Below are 25,902 nucleotides of genomic sequence, written 5' to 3' on the forward strand. Positions count from 1 at the left end.
ATCTAGGGAACACACACCAACAAGGTGATACAGATGATGAACTCCCCCTGATGGAGCAAAGCCCAGGCTTCTTCTCTCGTGTGTGTGTGTGTGTGTGTGTGTTCCGCGGAAGCAAGCCGTACAACGCGCTGCAAGGTTAGTCACGCACCCACAACACAGCACCAAAGCCCAATCCCGTTAACCAGTTTAGAAGCCGTACGGGGTCTGGTGGGTATGAGGGAAACGATCTGCCGGGATACGGAGGTCGGTGGATATCTTTTGTGAATGCCCCGGGACATGGGTTGTTTGTCTCATCTATATCGCGAAATATGAGTCGACAGCTCGCTCCAAAATACAGCTTAAAGTGGAGATGGATCCCATCGCTAGCGGACCAAGACTCCAGAATTGGTAACGCCAAGGCCATCGGGTTGAAACCACAAGTCAAACAATGTGTACCGTTAGTGCGGTTCAACCCTAACTGACCAGAGTGGTGATCACCTAGGCCGTCCGTTATGGTGTGCGTGTGTGTCGCGCGCCCGCCGATGTGGGCAGAATGCCTACTCACACTCTGGAGCCGTACACAGCCCGTTGATCTTCCCCGGACAGAAGAGCCTTGACTCGGCATGGCGGTACCCTCATAGCTGCCCATTGCTAGTCATGAAGAAGACCCTTAGACAGATAATCGTTCGCTCCTTGTGGCAGTCCGAGTTTCAGCAGGTAGTACCACCGCCTCGTTTTGTCCAGTTCATCGCCCCAATCCCACTCACTCTGGGCTTGTCGACATCAATTTCGGGACACAGTCATCAGCTTAGTTCGTTTACCACTTCCGTTGCGGTGCGACAATTACCTTACATTACACACACCTGCCCGTCTCGTGCCCTCTCCTCCGAACATGGCAAGCCCTCTGGGATTGAGAGTGGGAGGGTGTGTGGTTCAGCCCATCGTTGACTGCAGCAGTGCTGCTTGGCAACACCCGACTGCTCAAAGTACCATTCGTCTCTACGGTACGCCGATTTGTACATATGCGGGAAACAAGTCATTTGTACGGCCAATCACTCGGCGGTGCCCGCGTTTACGGGTGGAGCAAAGCTGCACACTAATGTCTGTGACCCCGGCCGGTTCATATATTTCCAGGAGTCGTTGCCTTCGCGGGGCCCGCCCAGTCTAGAATGTCAAGTTGGAAGAACTTGGGGCTGGCTGGGTATGTGTGTGTTCACTTCCTTGCCTTGCCTTGCCCTGCTTGCTTGCTTGCTTGCTTGGTTTGTTCGTCTTGCTTAGTCTGTGCCTTGTTACCCATCCAGCTTGATGCTTGTTCGTAGGTGGACTAACCTCAACTAGGTTTCCCTTCCCTACTTCGCATATCCCACTGTGCCGCACTCCCACCTTCTCCTCATCTCTCTTTCTGCAGCCGCACTCAATTTAGTCACTCATTTTCATTTTACCTTTTTTTGCCTTCTATACTTCCCTGTTTCCCGCGCCTGGTCGCTATTGCATTCGTTTGGTTCGTCCTTTGTTTCGCTCCTTTTAGTCGACGGCCAACCTCCCACTCTCATTTTCACCCTCTACATCCCGTCCGTGTGTGCCCGTCCGTCTCCGTCGATACTCGACCATCGCCAGCCGTTCAACCCATTCGACAGCGGCTCACGCCAGGCCCAGAATGTGATAATGAGTACCGAAGTGCGGAACCACGACGACGAGGTTCACACCTTTGTCAACCCATTTGTCGAGCTGAACGCTGGATTATGGTCACTATTTGCTGGAGCCACTTTGTTTTTGGCCCTGCGGCTCTGGTGCAAAGTGACAAGGAGGCACGGGCTGTGGTACGATGATTACATTCTTGTTGTATCCTGGGTAAGTTTGTCAATCATAGCCAACCCGTCCCATTAGACGTCGACAACCAGCATTCGTTCAATCGCATTGCCTGCGAAGTACCTCGACTTATTCAACAACACGAATGGCTCAACTCCGCTAACACCAAAATTAGACGATCTTATTAGCAAACAACATTTTGATTATTTACGAGTTTGCGACCGGCTATGTTCTCGAAGACTCGACGAAGAAATGGGACGACCGCATGCACATCTTGATCAACATCTCATCATGCGGCACTTTGATCGGACAGGCGTGGACCAAAACGGCTTTCGGAGTGACGCTGCTTCGCATGAGTAACCAGTGGCAGCGATGGATTTTGTGGTTCTGCATTGTCACCATGAACATTTACATGGTCGCCAAAGTCTTCATCCAATGGGGCAGCGTCTGCGGAAAGTCTAACCAGGGCGACTATCGCCTTGATTTTTGCCTCGAGAAAAAATTCCGTGACGACTTCAAGGAGGGCGGCAACGGTGAGTTTGGCTCGGGAATGAGGTTGGAGACTGAACTAACAGCATTCCTCAGTTTACAACATTATCATGGATTTCATCTTCGCCAGTTTTCCATGGCTCATTACCCGATCCCTGGAAATGAGACGCGCCGAGAAGGTCGGTCTCTGCATCACCATGAGTCTAGGAATGATGTGAGTAAAATTCCTTTGCCTCTTATACCATCCGCATTGACTAATCCATCACAGCGTTGCTATTGTTGCGGCTATCAGAGTAGGCTGGAAGGATGAGGGTAATGATCGTGACCCCTGGTACATCTGTAGGTCTACCCCCTTGCTGAACCGTTGGGCCGGGTTTACTGACATTTTCTTCAGACCGAAATGGCATGTCTCAAATTTGGTACTCATCTGAAATCACCGGCACCATCATCGTCCAGTGCATCCCCATCCTTCGCCCAATCCTTCGCGAGATTCACACCTCTCTCACGTCAAAGAGGCTCGAGTCCACCGTCGACGGCCGCAGCACGACCTTTGGAAGCAAACTGAGCAGCAACAAGCGGATATCCGGTACTGTCAACGGTAACGGCCCCCTTACCGTCGGCCTCGACAAGCAGGGCAACGAGCGCATTGCCCTCCGCGAGATCCCCGAAGAAGCAACCGACGACGACATCTACTGGAAGAACCCAAAGAGCAGTTCATCCTCTTCACCATCGGAAACCGAGTACAAGCCACGCCCGCCAACCGCCCCCTTACCAGATATGTGGCCGTTATCCGGCAGCGAAGGACCCGATTTGACTAGCGGCTCACAATCGGGCAAAAGTCTAGATTTCGAACACGACAACGGACCGCGATCTGCAGTTTCTCATCTGGATGTCGATCTCGAATCAGCCCCCGCGCAAGGACTTTCACCACCACCGCCTCGCCGATTTCCTTAGCAGAGGTCAAGAACTGAGAATTTGAGCGAGAATTCGAGGCAGATGCCGAGGAACCCCTTCACCCCATGCAACGACGGAACGAACTCGAAACTCTTTACAGCAGAAAAGGACGCCTCGGTTGAGAGGAAAGCGTGTATTACAATACCCCCCCACCGTCATTACCTATAACAACACTTTTACCCACCCTACGCCATCTCATCTCTTCCTTTGAGGGTCCTTAACAAAGTCTCGCTAATAAAGCGGACTTCATATGCCATGGGGCCACTATATCAGCCCCTCCGACTCAGCTTGGCAGACCATACTGCCTTTTGCTACGCACGCACGTATACGCCTCAACCAACGGCTCATCAAGACCACAACCACAACGGTCACAAACCAAAGTGAAGAGTTTGTGGGGGCGATAGACTTCTCCCAGGAAGGGAGAACATCGGGAGTTCGTGGATGGGATGGATGGGGAAGGGGAGACGCCTTGGTACGGAGCCACAATTGGCGAAATGAAGTTTTTAAACAAAAAAAACCCTGTACAATGTCACGCGTTGTTTGGTTAGCAGCGAAATTGTGTATTTACTTTTGCGATTGGGCAATAAGTTTTCCAATCAGTACATAGTTAATCATCCAGTCCCGTCGTTACTGGAAATATCTTGATCAACATAAGCTCCCGCTCATATTCGCCAATATTGCAACCGTGATATTTTTTCTTTTTCTTTTCCTTTTCGTGCCCACTTGAGGCTGAGCACAGAACCAAAACAATGACACAGGGCATTATCTGCCCAACTATTATGACGCGACACGTCAAATGAGTGACATGTAGCCCCCTGTCCCGGTATCCAAGGTCGGGGGCCTGTGAAAAAGTGCGACAAATGTGGCTATGAGCATGTCGATCATAGCCAATGCGCTATCCCCCCCGGCGGGCTTTTTTTATCGAAACCACCACTGAACCTGAACACTAGGTTCCATGACTTGTTTGTGCGTGAGCTGATGTTAGGGACGAGCAGTGGCAGAGAGTCATGTGAAATAATCCTCATGTCGACCGCAAATTTGCCGGACCAAAGTTGCGCCTTTTTTGGTTTTGCGAAAAACCTGACAGATGGCCGCTTTGGGTAATATGCGCGTCGCACCAGGGGGATGATTTGCTGACCGAACGAACACCCCTCCCTTGCCCCCCCCTGGTTTATCATCTCACCGAGGGAAAAAAAAAAAAAAAAAAAAAAAAACCACAAGGGGAGTTGGTGTGGCGCATTTGAACGACACGTGAAACCTTTGGACGTTGCCTTGTGAGGATTATATGACGCAACGCTGGTACTGATACTGACTTTTGTCGTCTCAACTCAAACGGGGCCTTCTATTTCTCGTTCCAGAATATTCATTTGACGTGTGAGTCCCACTTGATTTGTGCAGCTGTTTTACTCAACGTCTCGTTGATCGGATGTCACTGTCAATGGTAGAATAGACGGAGTGAGGACGATAGGACTATATTGCCAAGGTAGGTCTGGGTAGGTGCTAACGCTGAAATCTGCCCCCCCTCTTACATCCCTCGACTCCCCTTCTTGTGCCTAGCTTGTGCGCTGCCGACTCGCGGCGCCCGCGCTTATAACCCTAATATCTCCTTTTTACTCCCTGCCTTACTAATACTGAAAGTAGGCCCCGGCGCCGTACGTAGATCGCTTCCTAACATAACGCTCCCTCCCCGAGGCTCTCGTCTCGAGAGCCTTGCGTAGGCGCGCCGTCCGTACCGGTTACCCCCCTTGCTTATAAGTAGCAACTACGGTATTCTATACCCTCCTGCTTACGCTAGTTCCTTCCTTTCTCGTAATCCTTTTCCGTTACTACGTAACTTACGATAACTTTACTTATAATCCCTTGCTTTTAATTAGTCTATTTATAACGCTACCTAAGGCTATTACTAGCCTACGAGAATTATTTACTATTATACTTACTTTTTATTTACTTTCTTTTTTTTCTTTTCTCTTCCCTTAATAATAATAATTTTTATAAGTTAAGTAATTATTATTATACTACTAAATTTCAAGTTACTAACTTTATAAGTTAGTAAGAAAAGCATTACTTATACTTCTTTTTTTTATTATTATTTTATATATATTACTTATTATCCTTACTTACGCTACTTAGTCGGTTTTACTAATATCTAAGTATTTTAGTAATTTTAATTAATCTTTATGCTATAGTAAAGCTTATTCTACGCGATCGCTCCTATGCTTAAGGGCTAATAAGTTATAGATACCCCCTGCCGCCTTTACGCCGCCTCCCCCTCCCCCCCTAGGTCGATCCTCCCGTAAGCACCCCCCCTTTCTATATATACTTACTATTCTTACTAAGTTTTTATAACTCTTACTTATATACTAATAGCCTCCTTAAGCTCTTCTTGCTTTAAAAAAGAAGAAAGGCTATAAGATAGCTACTTATAATAATATATGCTTTATACTATATCCTACCTATATCTACTATCTTTATTATAACTTAGTAGTTAAGCTATATACCGACTAGCTATATATACTACTTACCCCCTACTTATATAGCCTTACTAACTTACTTAATAGATTTAAGTACTTACTATTATAGTTCTTCCTACTAGTACGTAGCTATAACAAGCAGAGGTTAGAACCGTAATAAGAATAGAGATATAAATAGAATAGTATAGAAGTTAAATAAACGGTTATAAAGTAATAAATAACGATAAATTAATAAATATAGGTATAAGTAGTTAGTCTTATATTAAGTTAGTTTACTAATAATAATACTATCGAGGGCGTCTCTTATATAGGTACGGCTAGTACGTAAAATATTATATACCCTTGATAACTATTTATAAAACTATAATAAGTACCTTTCTTAAAAAAAGACGATCGTCCCGATCGATAGTAAAATAAAAACTAATTATATAAATTTATTCCTTCTATTACTTATCTATCGCGAAGAATTATAACCTTAACGATAAAATCCTATCTTAATCGCAGTCTAGCATATTACTAAAGCGGCTTTGCTTAGCCGGGCTTGCGATGTTCTCGGTAGCGACGCGCTTGTCGCCCTTCTATAACTTAGCAATAGCTTCGCATAGTTTTACGATCTTACCGCGGAGGACTATAATTTCGTTATCTTTAATAGCGATAACGTAGTTAACCTTTATAACGATTATTTCCTTATTAGTAATAGTCGCTTCGAGTATTTTAAAGCGATCGTTAATACTTACAATATCGACGGTAGACTAAGCTTTCTCGTTAAGTTTGTTAAAACGAGGGATAATCTCCTTATTAACGCTATTAACGATTTTCTTTATATTCTTAGTAACCGTCTTATTTATTCCGTAAACGTTACCTTTAAAAGCTTAAAACGCCTTTTTTATATTCTTAAGTTGCTTATAAGTAGTTATATCGGTAGTAGTTATATAGCTAATATTTATAAATAAGGGAACTAAGAGGAAGTTAGCTTAGTAAATAGTAATAAGGTAGCTTGCGATAATACTATTAACCTAACTATCGCTAGTATAAAAGATAGTTATAAAAACTTAAGCATAGGATAGTAAGTATTTTATATATAAAGCATTATTATTATACGTAGTATAGGTATATTTATAAGCATCCTAAACGCGACAAATAAATAGGTTAGAAGAAAGGGTAGCTAGGCTAGTAAAGTTGTTAAGATAAGCCTCGATCTCCTCGAGTAATATATCGTCTAGGTAGAAGGCGAACGCGTCCTAGGCATGCTTTTTAACGTCTTAGACCTAGGTGCTATCGACCTTAGTAGTAGTATACTTCTTCTTCTTAGGGGTGCTAGACTTCTTACTAGCCTTAGCCTTCTTAGCCTTAGAGGTAGGAGTAGCCTTAACGGCTAAGGCGTTAGACTCCTCCTCCTTGCTAGATTTATTAACTAGCTTAGGGTTGCTTTTCTTAGCCTTCTTCTTAGCCTTGCCCTTACTAGTCTTCTTAGGCTAGTCTTCCTCGACCGTCTTAGTAGGTTTAGCATAAGCTTCGTAAGCCTTATTAGCCTTGTTAGCGTCGAATATAGTAATATCTTGCTAGTTATTAGTATATTTAGTAGTAGCTATAATGATTTCCTTAGTAGCGCTTTCGCTAACGATATAAAGTTCCTTATTAGCTAGGCTAAAGTTGTCTCTAAGGTTTTCGTCGTCGGTCTAGGTCTTATTATTACTTACGTCGCTTCTAAGGGTTGCGACGGAGCTAGTAAGGGTTTTAGCGATCTCGTCGGTATCTTAGTAAGTATGTTAGGAAGACATCTTCGCATTCTTAATATCGAATCTCGTAATTAAGATATATAATAATAATAAGTTAAAAGTCTTAATAAGAATAAAAAAGGTTTATAATATATTATAAAGTAGGAGATTTATTAATTTTCTATTATATAGGTAGAAGTAGGATTTATATAGTAGGAAAAGTTTACTTTTATAATAATAGTAATAAAAGTAAAAAGGCAGAGTTTTTCGCTACTTATAAAGTAAGTACTTACGAAAGGAAGGAATAAGTATTTTATACGAAATTTTATTACGTTAATAAAAGGAATAATCTTATTAATATCGCTTTATTAGGAATTAGCTATTTTATTATAGAATAGCGACGTTATTTTAGTTATTTTGTTATTAATATCGCTTAAGGTAGTAGGTTAGTATAACCTTTATATCGATAAGATATCTTGCTTTATACTTATTAACAAGCTTTGCTATGTTAGTCTTAAGCAATTTATAAAGCTTTTAAGTATCGAACTTTATAATAAATCCTTTTTAGTAAATAAGATATTCGATCCTTAGCTTGCGTTTTCTCTAGTTAATTCTATAGCTTATAATATAGTCGATTTCCTATTCTTCGCTATTATTAACCTTGATAGGTTAAGGCAGCTATTGTTTATAGTTAAATAAGTCGTCTCCTTAAGCTAGCTTATATAGCTATACTATTAATAGGATTAGAAAAATTTGCTAATAGGCTAGGAGGTCGACTTCGTAAGCTATTAGGCTTATAATTCGAACGATTCGAAAAAGGCTTATACGTTATAACGTCTACTTATTATAGCGTTAGCTAAGTAAGTAGAAGCTTTTCCTTAGTCTTATCTAAACCTTATTACTAATAAAGAATCTAACGTTTAAGTATTTTTTATTATAATATTCTTTTCTTAGTAAGTTTGCTATATCGATTAAAGCTACTACCTCGTCTTAGTATATCTTTTTTATAACGTCGATAGACTTAGTTAGAGCGTCTTTTTCTATAATAACGTCGAGAGTATTTCGAGGCTTAAATCCGTATATAACCTTATTAGGAGATCTCCCGATCGTTATAGTATATAAGTTGTTAAGGTTATGTTATAGCGTTAGGAGAATCTCTAGCTATAAGGTTTCTAAGTATTTTAAAAGCTAAAATCGGATCGTAATTTCTACTATTTAGTTTATTCTCTTACTCTAGCCGTTAGTTTATAAGTAGTAGGCTATCGATAAGAGTAGTTTTACTCCGAGAGTATAGAATATCGCGGTCTAGACGGCTAAGATAAACTTAGGGTCTTTATTACTAATAATACGACGTAGAAGTCTCTAGTTAGCTAGTTAGAAGGCTTTAATAAAGACTATTACCTACTCCTTAACCTTATACGTAGTATAGCCTAGTAGAAGTATAACCTTCTTTAAGAATTTATTTATTATAAGCGTAAGTATATTAAACTATTTAAATCTAGGTAATGCTTATAGACTCCCTTATGCTTTTACTTTTAGTAAATTAGTAACGAAGTCGATTATTATAATATCGAAGGGGATTCCTATAACTAGAATTAGCTATAGGCTGCCTAGCGGTTTCTACCGGTCGACTTAGTTTTCTTTATATCTTAGGTAGTAGGCGATATATCGCTTTACTACCGATTGCTTATTTCGTATTTAGAAGCTAGCTAGCTTTGCTAGTATACGGTCTATGCCGAAATAATGCTTTTAATTATAGGTAAGGCTAAGAACTTTTACGACGGCTTTATATAAGATATATAGCCTTTTTATCTTATTATATATATAGTAAAATAAGAAGCTTATCTTTGATAGTTACTATAGGGAGATTCGACGACGAATCGGTATACGCCTTTCGTTCTAAGCGCGATTTTCCTTATCGTCTACCTCCTTAAGTAACTACTACTTATTACTATTTTCTCGTTATCTTATAAATTGCTAGATAAGTTTTCTATACTTTAGGTCGGCTTTATAATTTTTAACAATAGTTTTAGTAAAGTCTTTGCTTATCCTAATTATAAACCTGCCTAGTTTTCCTAGCCGTTTGTCGTCTTCTAAGTTAAAAGCTACGATATTCTTATCGTCGTAGATATCTATAAGTATATTACTTTCTTCGAATAGGTTTACTTTACTTATTACTACTAGTAACGGTAGACGCGAGAAAGCGTTAGGTATAACGTTAAGTTTCCCTAGGACGTAGGTAATATTAAAGTTAAATTAAGAAAGGTAGTTAGTAATACTTACTAACCGAAGATTTGCTTTATTAAGATCTATCGTTCTTAATAACGTATAAGTAAGAATTCCTTTTATAGCTATATAGTCTATAAGGATCTATATTAAGTTCTTATTTAATTATATTAGTTTCCTAAGTTTCTTTACTACCTATATTATTATTACTACCTCCGCCTTGGTTATAAAGTATTGCTTCTCTATTAAGGATATTACTTTTAAGAGAAATAGTATTAGTTAGATATACTTTTATAAGATATCTTTTCTAAGAATTCCTATGCCGTCCTAGGTAATATCTATCTAGAATACTATAAGCCTAAATCCTCCTTTATAAGTATCGATCTTAAAGAATAACGTACATGATAAGCGAGTGAGACAGACAAGCGAGTGAGACAGTAAACCAGACCTTCGCGACAATAATATCGAAATCTATAACAAGAAATCTTAGATTGATTAATACTACTCGGATTCCTGTTCTTCGGATGTTTCCTCAATAAATTGACATGTTCTCGCGTTGTGGCCTGTATTCCCGCATACGCCACACCGACGATGAGTCGTCTCAGACCTCACTTTGCGACCACTACTCCGTCGCGTTTCCTCTTGTAGTTGCGTGTCTGCCTCTCTTTGCGACTGTATATCCTCTCCAGTAGATATAGTAAGACTTCCTCCTTTCTGTAGACGTGTTTTCTTAGCCCTTCGACGCCGACTTAATATTGCATTCTCCTCTCGAAGGATTTGAACCTCTGACTCTAGTAATGCTACCCGATGCCCTAGTCCTTCTGTCCCTCTGGCTAGCTTACTCACAGCACTATAAATTGATGCTGGAGAGCTGCTTCGGTGGCGTGAGATTCGACTCTTAATAAAAGTAGACTGTGATCTTGCTTCGCTTGGGTTGCTCGGCGTCCTAGAGATCCAAGGGTCTGGTGTCTGAGGGACCCCCTCCTCAGGCGTTGGCGTTCGGAACTTTACATCCAGCTTTGAGAGAACACTTTCTGCATTCAAAGGGACAAGTCCAGCTCCTCGGAAACCTCCCTGGATATTTTTCCTCGTAAAAGACTGCTTAAAAGCTTCGTGAAATGCTGCAAAGAAATCTTCCTTCGAGATATGGGTTGTGCCTCGCCGCATCTTATTCTCAATTTGCCGACCGTAGGCATTCTTTAACGGCTGAAAACAACCAACATCTAAGGGTTGAAGTAGATGAGACGAGTGAGCCGGCATGCACAGTGTAATAATGTTGTTTTCTTGACAAAAGAGCTCGAAGGCTGCGGAGTGGTGACTTTCATGACCATCAACAACGAGGAGGCGATATTTCCCAGACGTACGTGGTTTTGTATAAATGTCGAAGTGTCTGATCCAGTCAATACCTCTCTCGTTTGTTGTCCATCCATTTTCAGACGTTGCAATAGCCCAATCGCCCGGAAGAGAGGTTTCTGTATACCAGCTTGAGAGGTGATACTGGCCTGCAACGATGATGTATGGCGGGATGCTCTCCCCTTGGGAATTAATAGCCTGGATAACTGTAACCTATTCCCTATTGCCAGGCTGTGTCATCTTCGTATTTGAACGCCTTTCAGCACTTGTAACAACCATTCCAGAAGCAATAACGCCCATCATAAAGCCGGTCTCATCAAAGTTGTAGATATCAGCATTAGCAATACCATACTTCGCAATTGTATTCTTCACAAGCGAAAACCAGCCACGAATCACCTCTGGATCTTCGCATTGAGCTCTCTTATAGTCATACTTGCGAAAGAAACGCGTCCTAAGCTGTGGTTGTCGCTTGACGAAATTAGAAGCCCAGCGCTTCCCAACTGGAGGCGCGTCGCGCTCTGCGAGAAGTCGATTGGCCATTTCTTCCACACCACTCAGCCGGGGAGGAAATGATCGCGCATCTAGGTCGAGAATATACTCAACTATTGTCTTCTCTTCTAAATCTGATAAATTCCGTGAATTAGGCATGCTGTCGCGTCGTGAGACTATTCCCTTTAGTCGCCGGCTTAATGTTGCGTGACTGACTGTATAGAGTGCACCTGCGGCCCGAGCACTAAGTTTTGGGTCATTTCTCATTGCTTGAAGGGCAATTTGTAACCTTCTTTCAATACTAGCTGATTCCATGATTTATTGTAGAGGAAAAGGTGCCGGTCGCGTCAAGGTGCGACGGTCGCGGTTTACTGTCTCACTCGCTTGTCTGTCTCACTCGCTTATCATGTACGTTAAAGGTTTTTCTAAGTTATAATAATATCTTACAACCTAGTCGTAGAGATTCTTTTATAACGTTTCCTATGCTTCTATTTCTTCTAGCGTTAGCTTGAAAGTCGTATATTAAAACCGTTTAGTTTTTATAGCCTTATTAAGGCTTGTTAGTAACTAGTCCTCCTTATATAGGATCGCGGCTAGCTTAGTTTTCCTTTCGTTAAGGGGGGCTATAATTACGTCGTATTATAGAATGTCTTTTCGAAGCTATCCTGCTATTCTAAAGTATTTCTCGAGATTGCTAAGGTTTTTTAAGAACCTAAGATTCTTAAATATAGCGATTCGATCGTCCGTTCTATATATCCCTTATCCGTTTATAATATAGCTAAGAAGTTTTATAAAAAGGAAACTAGTAAATAACTTTTTCGTTATTATATTAAGCTTATTATTATTAATTATGTTAAGGATTATTTTAATATGCTTAAGGTAGTTTTTGTTAGTATTATTAAAAATTACGATATTATCGATATATATATAAATAAAGTATTTATAATCTTAGAAGATACGATCTATAAATCGTTAAGCGTAAGCCGGCGAGTTCTTAAATCTTATAAGTATTATATTCGAGATCTCGATATTACGAAGACTTATTACTACTATCTTATTATAGTATTTCGAGTAGATAGGTAGTTAGTAAAAAAACCTAGTAGCGTTAAAGAAGGTTATTCTTTTCTTACTACGAATCGCGTTTATTATATTATCTTAGTCTAGTAAGGGGTAAACGTCTAAGACTGCTAGGCGGTTAAGTAGGCGTAAGTTTACGACTATTCTAGGTTTTCTTATAGTCTCCGTTTATCGCTATATGATAAAAAGAAGATAGGTAATCGGGATTAGCTTGCTATTAGCCTAATCTATCTTTCCCTCGGTATAAAGTTAGCTATAGGTTTTATCTAAAACCGTAAGGTCTTTAAGACTAAGTAGATAAACCTTTATATTAGTTTTTTAGTTTTACTATCTATTAATAAGGTTGATTTGTATATATTCCTCGTCAGGGAGTAGTATAATACTTTTATTATAATAGATATCATACTTATCAAGGATTTTTTATAGTTATTATATAAATTCCTTATCAAAGTTATATATCTCGACGCTGTGCTTGCTAAGAATTACTAGTACGTTATTTAGTTTAGAAATTCCGTAGTCTAGTATCTCGTCTATCTATAGTTTAATACTTCCTTCTAAGGTACTTTCCTCGTTAGTTATGTTAAATATTATATTATCCTACTTATTTTTAGCTTCGAGGTTACTAAGCAGGATACTCGTATCCCTTAGTAGTTATTTCGTAAGGTAACCGATACGGTAGCCTTTAGGGATTCGTATTTCTAAATTTCCTTTATTATAGATAAGAAATAACGCTAGGGTCGCGAGGTCTACCGTACTATAGATCGCTGCCTTATGTATTAGGTAGAAGTGCTAGGTCTTGCTCCCGTCGTTACTATCCCTTAGTAGAGGGCTATATCGTCCCGGGACGAAGACTTGACTCTTCCGTAGAATTGTTACTATGTAGGCGTTGTCTACGCGCCTAGTAGGTAGCGTCTGCCGTCGATACTTAACAAGCGCCTCTATATTAAATATAGATCGAAACTTAATAATAGACTTATTAAAGTCTATAACGAGACTATATTCCTTATAGAAAAGGGTACTAAGTAATAGGTTTACTCTAAGTATATTAATAACCCTTACTATAATAATAATATATACGTTTACGTCTATCTTACTTATTTTACTAAAGACGTAGAAGTTAAATATTACTTCTTTTATAACTTAGAAGGTAGAATCTATAGTATTTATTTTCCTTAGTTCGATTGCTTAAAAAGACGATTTATAAGCAAATCGTATAACCTAAGACTTTTTAACTAGTATAGTTAAGGCTTCTATATCGATATATACTTCGTCTAGTTTGCTATTATCGTCGGCTTTAACGTAAAGTCGAAGGTATATTCTTTTCGAAGGCATGCTATACTTATTCGGTTTCGTCTAAGCGTTAATAATTTAGCTTAGTATTAACTTTAATAACTTTCTAATTTCGTAGTTTTTTACGGCTATTCTAGCAAAGTCGCTAGGCGGCTCCGTCTAGGGCTTTGTTTAATATGCCGTCGTAACTACTATTACTTCCTCTTATATTTAAGGAGATAGGGGAGGGATCTCTACCTTAGGAGTAGTTGCCTTATAGGCGCGGAAGGCAACGTTACTAGTCTATCCTATATAAGCTACCTCTTCCTCTTATAGTTATGCTATTAGAACTTTTATAACGTCTTCGAAGATATACTTATAATCGACGAGGTAATTAATTATATCTTCGTCCGATTTATCTTCTTATATAAACTTAGTATCGTTAAGTAGTTAACCTAGACGGTTATACTAAGCGAATCGCCTTAAGTTTAGGAACTTCTACTATACGTTCTAAAGTTTATAGTCTTTCTAGTTTTATTATTTCTAGTTAGGTTGCGTTTTCTTTTATTGCTATTAAGGCTAGTTACGTTATAGCTAGGGAAAATCGCGTTTCTCTTAGTTCCTATTATTCTAGGCTAGGCGTAGTTCTCTTTATAAAGCGTTATCCTTACTATCTAAGGCGGTTATATAAAGAACCTTGATTAGGGTTTATAAGTATCTTTGAATAACTTTGCGTTTTTCCTTAGCAAGTCTAAGATAGCTCTTAACCGTATTATTAAGTATTAGTTCGTAAAGAAATCGTTATAAAGATAGGTCTAGAGCGTTATAAAATATCGTAAGTAGTTACTACTAAGGCGTTAACGATCCTAACTATGCTTTGCTATATTTAAAATAGTCTTAGGCGAATAATCGGATATCCTTATTACTACCGATCTTTTTTATAATAAACTTGTTAGATACTACCTATTAGATTACTTCTATCTAGGTTAGCTTAAATCAGGCTCTTAGTCCCTTTTATAAGCCGAACTATCCCTAGGCTTTATACTAGTTCTTTTCTACAAGCTTAAGGTAATATTCCTACTAGCTAAGTATTTTACTTCTAAGTAGGCTTTGCTATTCTCTAAAGACCTTGTCTCGAGCGTAAGGATTAACGATCTTAGCTTCGATCGCCGAGAGCTATAGGTCTACGTCTCGGTAGCATAATATCTCTCGGTTATAGAATATAGGCTCCTTGCCGTACTTACTATCGGCGTTAGGCTAGAATACTCTGTATCGTTGCTAAATGTTTGTTATAGCTGCGAATCTCCTTCCTAGGTTTAGTAGTTCCGATCCCGGCGTTACTATGCCTAACAGCCTTCCGAACGCGTTTATTAGCATTGCCTCGAACTACTACTATATTTAAGGAGGCGGTAGAGTCTAGAAGGATAGAAATCCTATTGCTATTAGGTATAGCATCTACCCCTAAGGGGGAAGGTATCCTCCTATGCCGGGAGGTATATATTACTATTAAGGATTCTATCCCTAGCTTAGTATAAATTACGTTCCTTCTAATAAGGTCTTTATAACTCGTACCTCCGTTTTTAGAGGAATAACCTCGGCTTATAACGGTTTCGTATATTATTATTAATTTAATAGTCCTACTTACTAAAAAGTTTGTTAAGGTTAGCTTATAGTTATATCCGATACTGCTAACTATAGCTTTTAAGGGTCTTCGTAATTTCCTTCGTATTAGCTATGCTTAAGTAGTGCCTTAGGAGGTTATTACTTTTGCTATTAAAGCTATATTAGTAGCGTTATTAGTACTAGTTCGGTAGTTTCGTTATTTCTTACGGGTTGCTTGCTTTTCGTAATGTCTAACTCTTCTAAGCTTAGTTCTCCGAATTATCTTTAAAGATCTTAGAGTTCTTAAGCGTAGATAATCGCCTTAGTAATACTATTTACCGCCTTGTTATAGTTATAATTCTCTATCCTCTAGCTATCTTTAAGATATATTACCTAAGTCTAGGTTTTATCGTTGTATCTAACGTCGATTCGGCTAATATTCGTATTCTATATAATAAACGCTATAATACTTATATATACTTAGAAGGAGTCTGAAATTCTTATTATTTTAGGATTATCAGGATATATCTCTTAATATCGTAAAAAACGTCTTGCTATCTCGCGATAACCGTTATTTAACCTTAGGTTATTTACGTAACTTATTATATAAGTCTATGTTAGCTACGTCGAGGTATAGATTATGATTTTAAGCAAGTAGGCTTATAAGGTATTTCCTTCGAGATTCTCCGCGATATATCGCAGTTAAATCAAGAGAAAAAATTAATCAAGATTAAGTTATGCTACTACTTATTATAGTTCTTCCTGCTAGCACGTAGCTATAATAGGCAGAGGTCGGAACCGTAATAAGAATAGAGATGTAAATAAAATAGTATAGAAGTTAAATAAACGGTTACAAGGTAATAAATAACGATAAATTGATAAACGTAGGTATAAGCAGTTAGTCTTATATTAAGTTAGTCTACTAACGATAATGCTGTCGAGGGCGTCTCTTATACGGGTACGGCTAGCATGTAAGATATTACGTATCCCTGATGACTATTTATAGAACTGTAATACTTACTATACTTAATACTTTGATAAGAGCTATTCTTACCTTCCTTCTAAAGTATATTACCTTTTCCTTCTATTCTACTTATATGCTACTTATATAGTATTTAGATCGATAAAGATACCTTCCTACTTTACTAAAAGCTAGTAGCTACTATAGCAGCCTTAAATAAGGCGATAAGCAACTCTTTTAAGGAAGAGTATATTATTATAAGTATTCTCCTTCTCCTTAGGTAAGTTGCTTATTAATCGCTTTCGCGCTAAGCCTTTATAGATTAAGGCTACTTATACCTATATCGCTAGCAATATAGGCTATGCCTTATATGCTAGTCTTACTCCCGCGCTATATGCTCTAGCTACGGCTGCTATGCTATTACGACCTGTTCGTTATGCCTAACAGAGGGTTGACAGACCTACCTAGGTTAGCAGCTAGAATAAGGCATTTATATATAAGATACGGGATAAGGTAATAAAGGAACCTCGGAAGGGAAGAACTATTATATAGGTTACGTAGAGATAAGATAATATAATAAGCGCCTAGCTAAGGAAGTAAACGCTTACCCTTAGTAATAAGTACTTATCGTATACGACGAGCGCTTATTAAGATCTATTACGCGATTATTAAGGACTTATATATAGATTAAGACTTAAGCTTTGCTTAAAACCTTTTAGATAGTTCTTTAGTAATTAACTTATAATTTATCCTTAATAACTTTTAGCTTAGCTTATAGTTTATAATATTACTATACCTTATTACTTAATATAAAACTAATTACCTTACCTTAACCCTCGATCTATTAGTATAATATACTTATATACGATGTAAGACTTATTATTAATATCGTAGCCTTAACTTCCGTTAATAGAAACCTTATTATTATTAGCTAGCCGTAATACTTTGATTACTCCTATTTAGTAAGTTAACCTTGCGAAACTAATAAATAGTATTTTCGACAAGATGTCTTTATCTAGCATTGCTAAAACTCTTACTACTTCTCCTAACTCCTCTAAGGGGAAGGTACCTGTTAAGAACCTTGCTTAGGAACTTAGAGAAGAAAAAATAAAGGATATAGAAGAAGAATCTAAAGAAGAAGAAGATGACGGTAATAAAGAACTTTAGCGTTAGGTTTGTAAGAATAACCGTAACGTTAGGAGACTTTAGGAAATGTTTAATTCGAACGCCGTAGTCTTTAAGCAATTCTAAGCTACTATCTAGAACCTCGAAAGACGTAACTAGGAACTCCTAAACTAGAACTATACCTTATAAGGTATTACTAATATTACCTAAACCCTTATAGACGGACGAGAGAAGCTTTATTTTAATACCTTAAGTAAGTATAATAATACTTTTAGTAAACTTAAGGGATTCCTAATTTAACTTAAGAATTATTATAACTTTTACTACTTTAACTTTAGAAATAAGTCTAAGAAAGTTTTATACGCTTCGACCCTCCTAAACGGGAAAGCTTTTTAATAGTTTAAACCGTTTTTAGAAAATTACTAGCAAAACAAAATATTAAAAGACTATAATATAGAGACTTATAATATTTTCGATAGCTTTAAAGGATTCAAGTATATACTTAAATCCTTATTCTAAGACCTAGATAAACATAGTAAAGTAGAAAAGGAACTTAATAACCTTAGACAAACTAAGTTAGTAATTTACTACGCTGCTAAGTTTCGACGCTTTTATACTACCTTAGATATAACTAATAAGTCTAAGATATTTATCTTCTACTTAGGATTTAAAGACAAGGTTAAGGATAAGATCGTTAAGTTAGATAAACTAGAAGACTTTCTTAGCTATACCGAACTTACTATCAAGATAGATAACCGACTTTATAAGCGAAGAAGAGAAAAAGGCGAAAGACGATAACCTACTAATTCGGCTAAGAAATACTAATAGCAACCTTAGAAGAAGTTTTATTAACACAATAAAAACCGCTCTTAGTAGAATTAATAGCAGAGTACTGCTTATAGATATTATAGCAGCCTTATAGACTTAAGCGTTACTAATAAGGATAACCGATAGAACTAGAAACCTTAATAAAAAAAGAAATTTAAGTATTATAACTATAATAAACCCGGATATATAGCTAAAGACTATAGATAACCTAAACAGATCTAAAGACTACTACGACAAGCTAGCATAGTATAAAAATAACAAGATTATAATAGTAAAAAATAGACTAACTACTTTAACGATCTTTATAACGATTATAAGGAAGCTAAAGAAAATAGTAGATAGTATGTTGGAACGGTAGGTAGGAATCTCGTAGATAGTACGATATCCTTATAACAGGGTATTAGAGTAAGGGAACTTGTACTTATGAAGTAGGGCTTTAATAGTAAAGAATGTATAGGCTTATATTGAAGCTGAGTTGGTTGAGGAACTAATAGCTAGCTAAGGGAGAGAATTAGGCTAGTTATATAGTAGTATAACGTCGCCTATAATAGCTAATATAGGAAGCTATAAGCTAGGTTTAGTATACGTAAGTATATACGTCAACTAGCTTATAAAGCAGCTTATAAATCAGACTAGAATCTTCTTTAACTAAATAGACTTTTAGATAAGGTTAAAGAGAGTATTCCATAGGGATCTGAATGTCATATGTTTAAACTAGCAAGCAGCCATTCTTAGCTAGTTACTTTTGTAAGTCCTACTAAGTCTTAGATAAGACTAAATAGGATAAATAAGTAAAATAGAAGTATAATATACTTATACTTCTAACATAGTACCTTAAAGACCCTTCTAGACGATCTAGATATAATACTACCGGGATAAATAATAAAATTCTCGCAGTAGTAGACTAATAAGATATTAGCTTTTTTAATAATAATAACTAACCCCTAGACTAGTATAAATAAGAAGAAGTTATTAATAAACTTAATAAGGCTTTTATAGACGGAATAATTATAAATTACCCCGGACTGCTTTAGGATAGTCGACGACTTACTAACTATACCTAAGTTAACTAAGTTATAATTCCTAACTTTTTTACCTTAGAAGAAACTGGGGAACGGCGGGCAAGCCGCCTGTTGAAGTAAGCCTCCCGTTAGGAAGACGAGCTAGTAATCGGGTTAATGTTTCACCGGTCCAGGATTAGTAATCCTACCAAGACGACTCCATGTTCATGCATAATTACGGGTGATCACGGCGCTTAACTATCAGATCCTTTCCCCTCACCTTAGACAATTCTGGGTTTTCTTGATATTGCGCTTCAAGTTATGGCTCAACAAGCTCTTATCAACTTGCCAGCTGAACTGATAACCGAAATCTTTTATCATCTATTATCACCAGACCCTAAGCACTTGCGGGACTATCAGAACTTCCGGGAAACATGCAAAACTATAGCTGAGGCAACGTCTTCAGCTTTCAAAGCACGCTTCTTCCGCATTCGCTACGTAATGCTAGAGAAGGAAAGCCTATTGAATCTTGTGAACATTTCACGCCACCATATTCTGAGTCAAGCGGTTGAAGTTGTCGAGCTCTGCGTTGATCATCTCATCCAACCCAAAGACTACATGAGCCACGAAGAACTAGAGATTTGTGGACTCAAAGACGAGTATGATTTCTTCCGAGATCGGAATGGCGAAGTTGTCTTACTGGGCGACGATAGTTGGGAGCAAATAATCCAAACCTATAAGGATGGATGGCAGGAGCAAACGGAATTCTTCTCCCAAAGGCAACATATGAGTTATTTAGCGATAGCTCTCACTAACCTCAAAAACTGCAAAGCTATTGGGATATCGGATCATACCCGACCATGGGGCGCCTTTAAGCTTGGGCGACGTATTGGCGTACTTCCAAATAGGTTTATTTCTGATTTCTTACCTAATAGCATGGTTCATGCCTTAGTAGTAATCAGAACACTGTTTTTCGCACTTATTAAGAGCCGCCTTCCCATAGAGGAGATATATATCGAGTTTGGAGATATGATGGAAGGTTGTACGTCTGTTATTCCACGGATGCTATCGCTCCCAAGCAGTCTCGCAAAAGCCGTAAAATCCGAAATCACGACCATCACAAAGCTCAGTCTTGTTATCAATCCTAAGGATAGCGATAATCATTTCAGCCAAGAAATTAGAAAATTCTTTGCAGAGAATGACCCAGTATAGGAAGAAAAATATGATTGGCAATCAGACTTTCATAGCTTCTCTAGCCTTTTTCCAGCGCTCACCGATATTACTTTATTCTTCAACTATTACGAAGAGAAGCAACAATTTCCAGGACTTTCAGAAAGCCTCTATATTCCTCTTCTTCAAAGGTTATGCCTTGAGTATCTAGACTGCACGAGAGACGAACTCCTGACGCTCTTACGGCGACATCAAAATACACTTCGAAGACTTACTCTCGAAAATGTTAAAATTACTACCCAAGGTCTAGACGCTTGGTGTTTTCTCATACAAACTCTTCAGAACGAATTTAGATTAGATGAGTTGGAAATAAGAGGGTGTGGTATTGACGATTGCGATTTTAATATAGATTTTGATCTCCCTGATCGACTTTCTGCACATACCAGCGAGGAAATGAATTTACTACAAAAGGAAATACTTCAGGTTGAAGAAGAAGAAAGACTTAAAGGGATCCAAGCATAGATAGCGATCTTCTTAGTATTGAATTTTGATATGCCTCATGTTTTCCAACGCAGACTATTTCCTCCCACGCAAACTGCCCCGTTTAGGCCGCTTCGTTGGACTCGCCCCATCACTGCTGTCTTCAATAGTCTCTACCTCTCCGGATCGCTTTATATTAATAGGCGCGACGTCGCGGAGGCCGTTAACAGAAAACGGATCATCATTATCGACAATGGCGTCCGAGGCTTGTAAACCTAAGCATATTAGCTTTCAGAATAATAAAGTAGAATCGTCAAGCTTACCATTATTAAACAGAGGCCCAGGCACTTTCGCGTCGGCAGACATCTGTGCGAGAGGATCGAACTTGAATTTTCCCTTCGTACGTTCAGTCATATCTCCTTTTGACGGCGTAGAAAACGGATCGCGCGAGGCTGCGGTCTGCCTAGGCTCCCCAGCAGCCCAGTCAACTTTGATAATCTCGATGAGTGGGACAAACTCAAGGGGGTTATAAGGATAATCAGAGGTAAAGACGGTATTCTTGTTGCAGAAACCATGGAAATAGCCAGTAATATAGGCTTTTTTTCCATGCTTGCGAAATGGTGTTGTCTCGACGCGGTAATCCTCGCACTTCTTCTTCATATGTGCTTTGCATTTGGGAAGCATCGCGTAAACGTAGTTAGCATACCATCCAGTTTTGGGGGTATAAGCAGCCTCTGTAGAAGTAAATCTAGACCACACCCTGAAGACGGCTGACGAGTTCCTGGTTATTTCATCGAGACCAACGGAGGGATCATCGGCAAGGGGGAACTTTTGGGTATCGACAAACCCGTTGAAAGTTACGAACGGAGGAGTTATCGGGAAACGAGGAGATAAGTCGGCGCAGGTACGGTCAGAAATACTAAGAGGGAGCTTTAGGATAAGTATTCTAATGCCACGGATGAAGAAACTTACGGCGTGAGGGCATCGTCCTAGATCCATGCCAGACGTTTATATTCTACCTCGTCTTCGCCAGATAGACCACAGGGGACGTAACTGAAGTGGGGATCGCAGATAATAGTAAACCATTGGTCTTCCCAATCCTCGGTAGTTAACGAACCTCCCAAGTGGAAGCGAGAGAGATCTAGCGATAAGGCCCCGGCGTGTAAGTTGTTAAGTATATTAGGGAAGACATTAGTCAACCACTCTGGCGTATGAATCGGTATCTGGATTTGACTAGACCAGTTCTGGTACCGAAATATCTAGGAGTCCCTGCTTAGAGATTCAACGGCAACCATTTTACCTATAGCAAGCATCGTGAGGGGGAGGCTCCATGGCGAAGGCAGGTTCAGCTCGGGCTTCGGCCAATAGGCAGCCAAGTCTGGCTTTCCAGTACCCATAGCGGCAGGAGGAGGCAAGGCGAAATGGTAAACAATCTGCAAGGAACCAGTATAAAACGTAGAAGGAGCTTTCGAGACGTAAGGAAGAGCAAGAGAAAGGCGAATCCAAACATTCGGGTTATACTCTTATAAAGGAATAAACCTTGTACATGAGGGGGCGGAGGAAGAATCCATCGGAAGGGAGATTTTTCAGCTTTGCTCCCTTATCAAGTTATTAATACAGGAGAACCAGGTCTCGTGGTCGCCTGAAGTTGTCTAGTTTATGCTGGCAAGACGTAGACTGCGTCTTTTTTCTACAAAGTGGGAACAACAGGGGGCTTATTACCCTTCTATTGGTAGATCACAAAGTATTGTTTCTTATTCGGATGGAACAGGAATGATTCCAGCTTTATTATAGTAATGCAGCAGCAAGACATCCGTCTTTGCAATACGAAGTTACTTGCATCTCGCCTTGGGCTAATACTATATGAGAAAAGATGTTCTTATTGAGGCAGTAATAACATTTGCAGCTAGGGCAGAAGGTGATTTCAGCGGATGGAGCGAACACGCATTACTATTGCTAAGCTTTAATATTCCCATAGTCAAAGGAATATAATAGCTTTTTTGATCTCCAAAGACCTTAGAAATCCTTGAATCGACTCTAAGTTTTATCATGCCGCATCTTACAACACCAGTTTCCTCATTCAATGACACTCCTATTTCAATTCAGCCTGAATTGAGGCCGAGACAAATAGCCGGCAGGGAAGAGCAGACTTCTCCTTCAAACCACAGTCGCATGCTAGCACCGGGACCACCGCCTTCAGTCAATATTATGGTAAGGTCCCTTCAAACTCAATAAAATCACTATCAGGGCCCCTTTTGACACAGAGTTACTAGAGATCCCTCGACGAAGGATTAAAGGTTCCTTCGAATCGGAACCGAAATCTGCTGCCGACACCACCATCCTCGTTCGACAATATCCGAAGCCCGAATAGAATCGAATCTCCATTATCACCTAGATCAGTGTTAGTACAGACACCCTATAGCGAGGGGTTAAATACATCGCCTAGTAAAATTTCCCTTACGCCTAGGAAAAGCCGTGGAGGAAATAGGCAAGCCCATGCTAGTAGCAACCTTTGGGAGCAAAGTAATCGACCAACCCTACTTCCGTGGAACCCTAAGCCTATATCAAGTCTAAACACGCCCACTACCCTAGACATATCACAGCATAAGAGAGCTCAAGATAGCCAGCATATTCTTTCTGAAGCGCCAAGAACTCAAATACCGTCAGTTGCTATTCGCCAGTCTAATCCTATCCAGCAAAGGCATTTACCAATTCGTCCATCACTACCCAAGCTAAGCCAAAAAGCTAGCTATATTGAGCTACTAGACACACCCGAGGCATACCAAGCAAGGAAGAAGGAGATCGAACAGACAGTACAAGAAGCAGATCGCTGCTATATCCAGAAGAAGCTAGACTCTATGGATCGCACGTGGTGCCGACTAGTTTCCCGAAAAACGATTCTGGAAAAGACCAAGACGTTCCACGAAAGCATGCATGATGACTTTACACTCGAAATCGAATATTGTAGAGTATGTTACCAGCAAAAGCCTCCCAACTCACTAGTCAATTATACATGGGCCGAACTTGAGCCATTATACCTAAGGGTGGAGGACCAAATCCCTGTGTTAGACAGAGAACATTTCCTTTGTATGGAATGCTTTCCTAAGGAGCCAGAGGCAAACTTCGCTATTTGCACCCAGTGCAAGACCTCCTTACAGCATCAAAAACTGCCATACGCCTGCCAGGTGAATAATCTGTCTTTAGGCTGCATCCATCGGTATCCTCATGTTTTGAAAGATCTTTCACTACTTGAGGAGCGCCTTATTGGAATTTATACACCCTGTGGTTGGATTACGAAGCTTACTATCGACGTCGAGAAGTCAACAAGTGGCCGCTACCGAAAACACAAGAGAGGCCATATTACTGTGTTCCCTAACGACGTTCAAGGCGTAGCAGCCAACATTCTACCTCATCCACTCGTGGAAGAGCGAGACAGGTTGCATGTATGCTTTGTAGGTCCTCGGACACCAGTACCATCCGATCTTGGCTTTATGTTATCAGTGAACCCCCAGAAGCTCAAGCGTGCGCTCGTTTGGCTTCGGGCGAACAACCCACTATACCGGGATATTAGTATTAGTGAGGATCATCTTAGGACCTGGGGGGAATGGTCTCCCGGAACTGAGGTACCCCAGGGACTTGTGGAGAGAATGGTGGCGTATGAGAAGCGTGCCGAAGACGAAATCCGTACAGGACACTATGTCCCTCCTGCCGAGCGAGGTCGCCCTGATGAACCTTTGCGTAATGCTCACGATGTTATTGCAAGTCTAGAAGATAGGGAAACCAATGCTGCGCACCTCGAAGCTGAAAGCAACGCTAGGCTAGGGGGAATCCATGCGGGTGATTGCGACCCATTTGATATGGACCCTCGTCGGATAGATGAAGAGCTGTCCGAGTTAACCTCAACTGGACTAATGGCTACTGAGGTATCTGGAGAGCATAGCCCACAAGAACGACTCAGGATTCTTCGAGAAGCAACAGTGAGAGGGCCCCAGCGTGGGAGAGGCCGAAAGCCAAAGGACGCAAACGGAGACAGCACCCTCCGATATAAGAATACAGAACCCTATCTAGTCAGTCGCAGAGGAGAGGAATTTGCTGATTCGAACGATCCCGATTTCTTCCCTAAGGCTTTCCCTTGTTTATTTCCATGGGGTCGAGGCGGCCCTAGGATATTACGTGAAGAAGAAAACGAAGATGATCAGGATGAACCGCAAGGTCCAGACATCCAAAGCAGTCATAAGCCGAACGGATTTTACCTTCGAACCTGGGCACGATTCTGCTTACAGAGGCATGGTTAGTAAAACTTCTGCTTTATAAATAGAAATAAGTAACTAAAGTAATAGTATAATAGGTGCTTACTTTGCTACACACCCAAGCTTCCCTTTTTTAGTATTCAATATGCTTCTTCGATCAGAGAACCGACGGATTAGTTACTTGCGAATGAAGAGGTCTTCATTTGCCAAAGTCGAGCAAATCGTTACAAGACTTACTCCCGAGGAGATTGAAAGAGCAGAAGAAGAGTACCGCGAGACCCGGACGACTACTAACAGCAATATAGCATACTTAATCCGGGAGTTAAGCGCGTTTGGACATAGGCAGCATATGTCAAATGAGGAGCGTCTCTATTCTCGAAGGAAGATAAAGTCACTATGCCTCAAGTATGGAATGCCGTGTATATGGTATACAATCAACCCAAACGATCTAACAAACGAGATAAATATGAAACTAGCCGCCTTTCGGGTAGCACATGGCAAGGCGGCAGAGGAGCTGATGGAAAAGTTCCGGAAGCAGGTTGGACGCGTACAGCATGTTATCCGAGACGCAGTTAGTTCAGCAAAATTTTTTCATCGAGAGTTGGAGCTTTTCTTTCAACATTGTGTTTCTGTTAGCGAGGAATCAATGTT

General features: G+C 39.9%; 3 protein-coding genes across 3 annotated transcripts; 1 reads left to right on the forward strand and 2 right to left on the reverse strand.

Annotated features, from left to right (window-relative positions):
- Positions 1 to 1,644: 1,644 nt before the first annotated feature.
- Positions 1,645 to 3,231, forward strand: CTRU02_203941 (uncharacterized protein; the record flags this gene model as incomplete). The annotated part of the gene is made up of 5 exons (XM_070204288.1): positions 1,645 to 1,830; positions 1,964 to 2,321; positions 2,374 to 2,491; positions 2,546 to 2,616; positions 2,672 to 3,231. The coding sequence occupies 5 exons, from the start codon at positions 1,645 to 1,647 to the stop codon at positions 3,229 to 3,231; spliced, it is 1,293 nt and encodes a 430-aa protein (XP_070062051.1).
- Positions 3,232 to 10,147: 6,916 nt separating this feature from the next.
- Positions 10,148 to 11,647, reverse strand: CTRU02_203942 (transposase; the record flags this gene model as incomplete). Its single annotated transcript, XM_070204289.1, has 2 exons — positions 10,148 to 11,205; positions 11,266 to 11,647. 2 exons carry the CDS (start codon positions 11,645 to 11,647, stop codon positions 10,148 to 10,150), a joined length of 1,440 nt encoding a protein of 479 aa, XP_070062052.1.
- Positions 11,648 to 21,097: 9,450 nt separating this feature from the next.
- CTRU02_203943 (uncharacterized protein) lies at positions 21,098 to 21,661 on the reverse strand (the record flags this gene model as incomplete). Its single annotated transcript, XM_070204290.1, has 2 exons — positions 21,098 to 21,276; positions 21,325 to 21,661. 2 exons carry the CDS (start codon positions 21,659 to 21,661, stop codon positions 21,098 to 21,100), a joined length of 516 nt encoding a protein of 171 aa, XP_070062053.1.
- Between the last annotated feature and the right edge of the window lie 4,241 nt (positions 21,662 to 25,902).

This window comes from Colletotrichum truncatum (genome assembly GCF_014235925.2).
Source record: "Colletotrichum truncatum strain CMES1059 chromosome Unknown Contig_0002, whole genome shotgun sequence".
Classification (NCBI taxonomy): domain Eukaryota; kingdom Fungi; phylum Ascomycota; class Sordariomycetes; order Glomerellales; family Glomerellaceae; genus Colletotrichum; species Colletotrichum truncatum.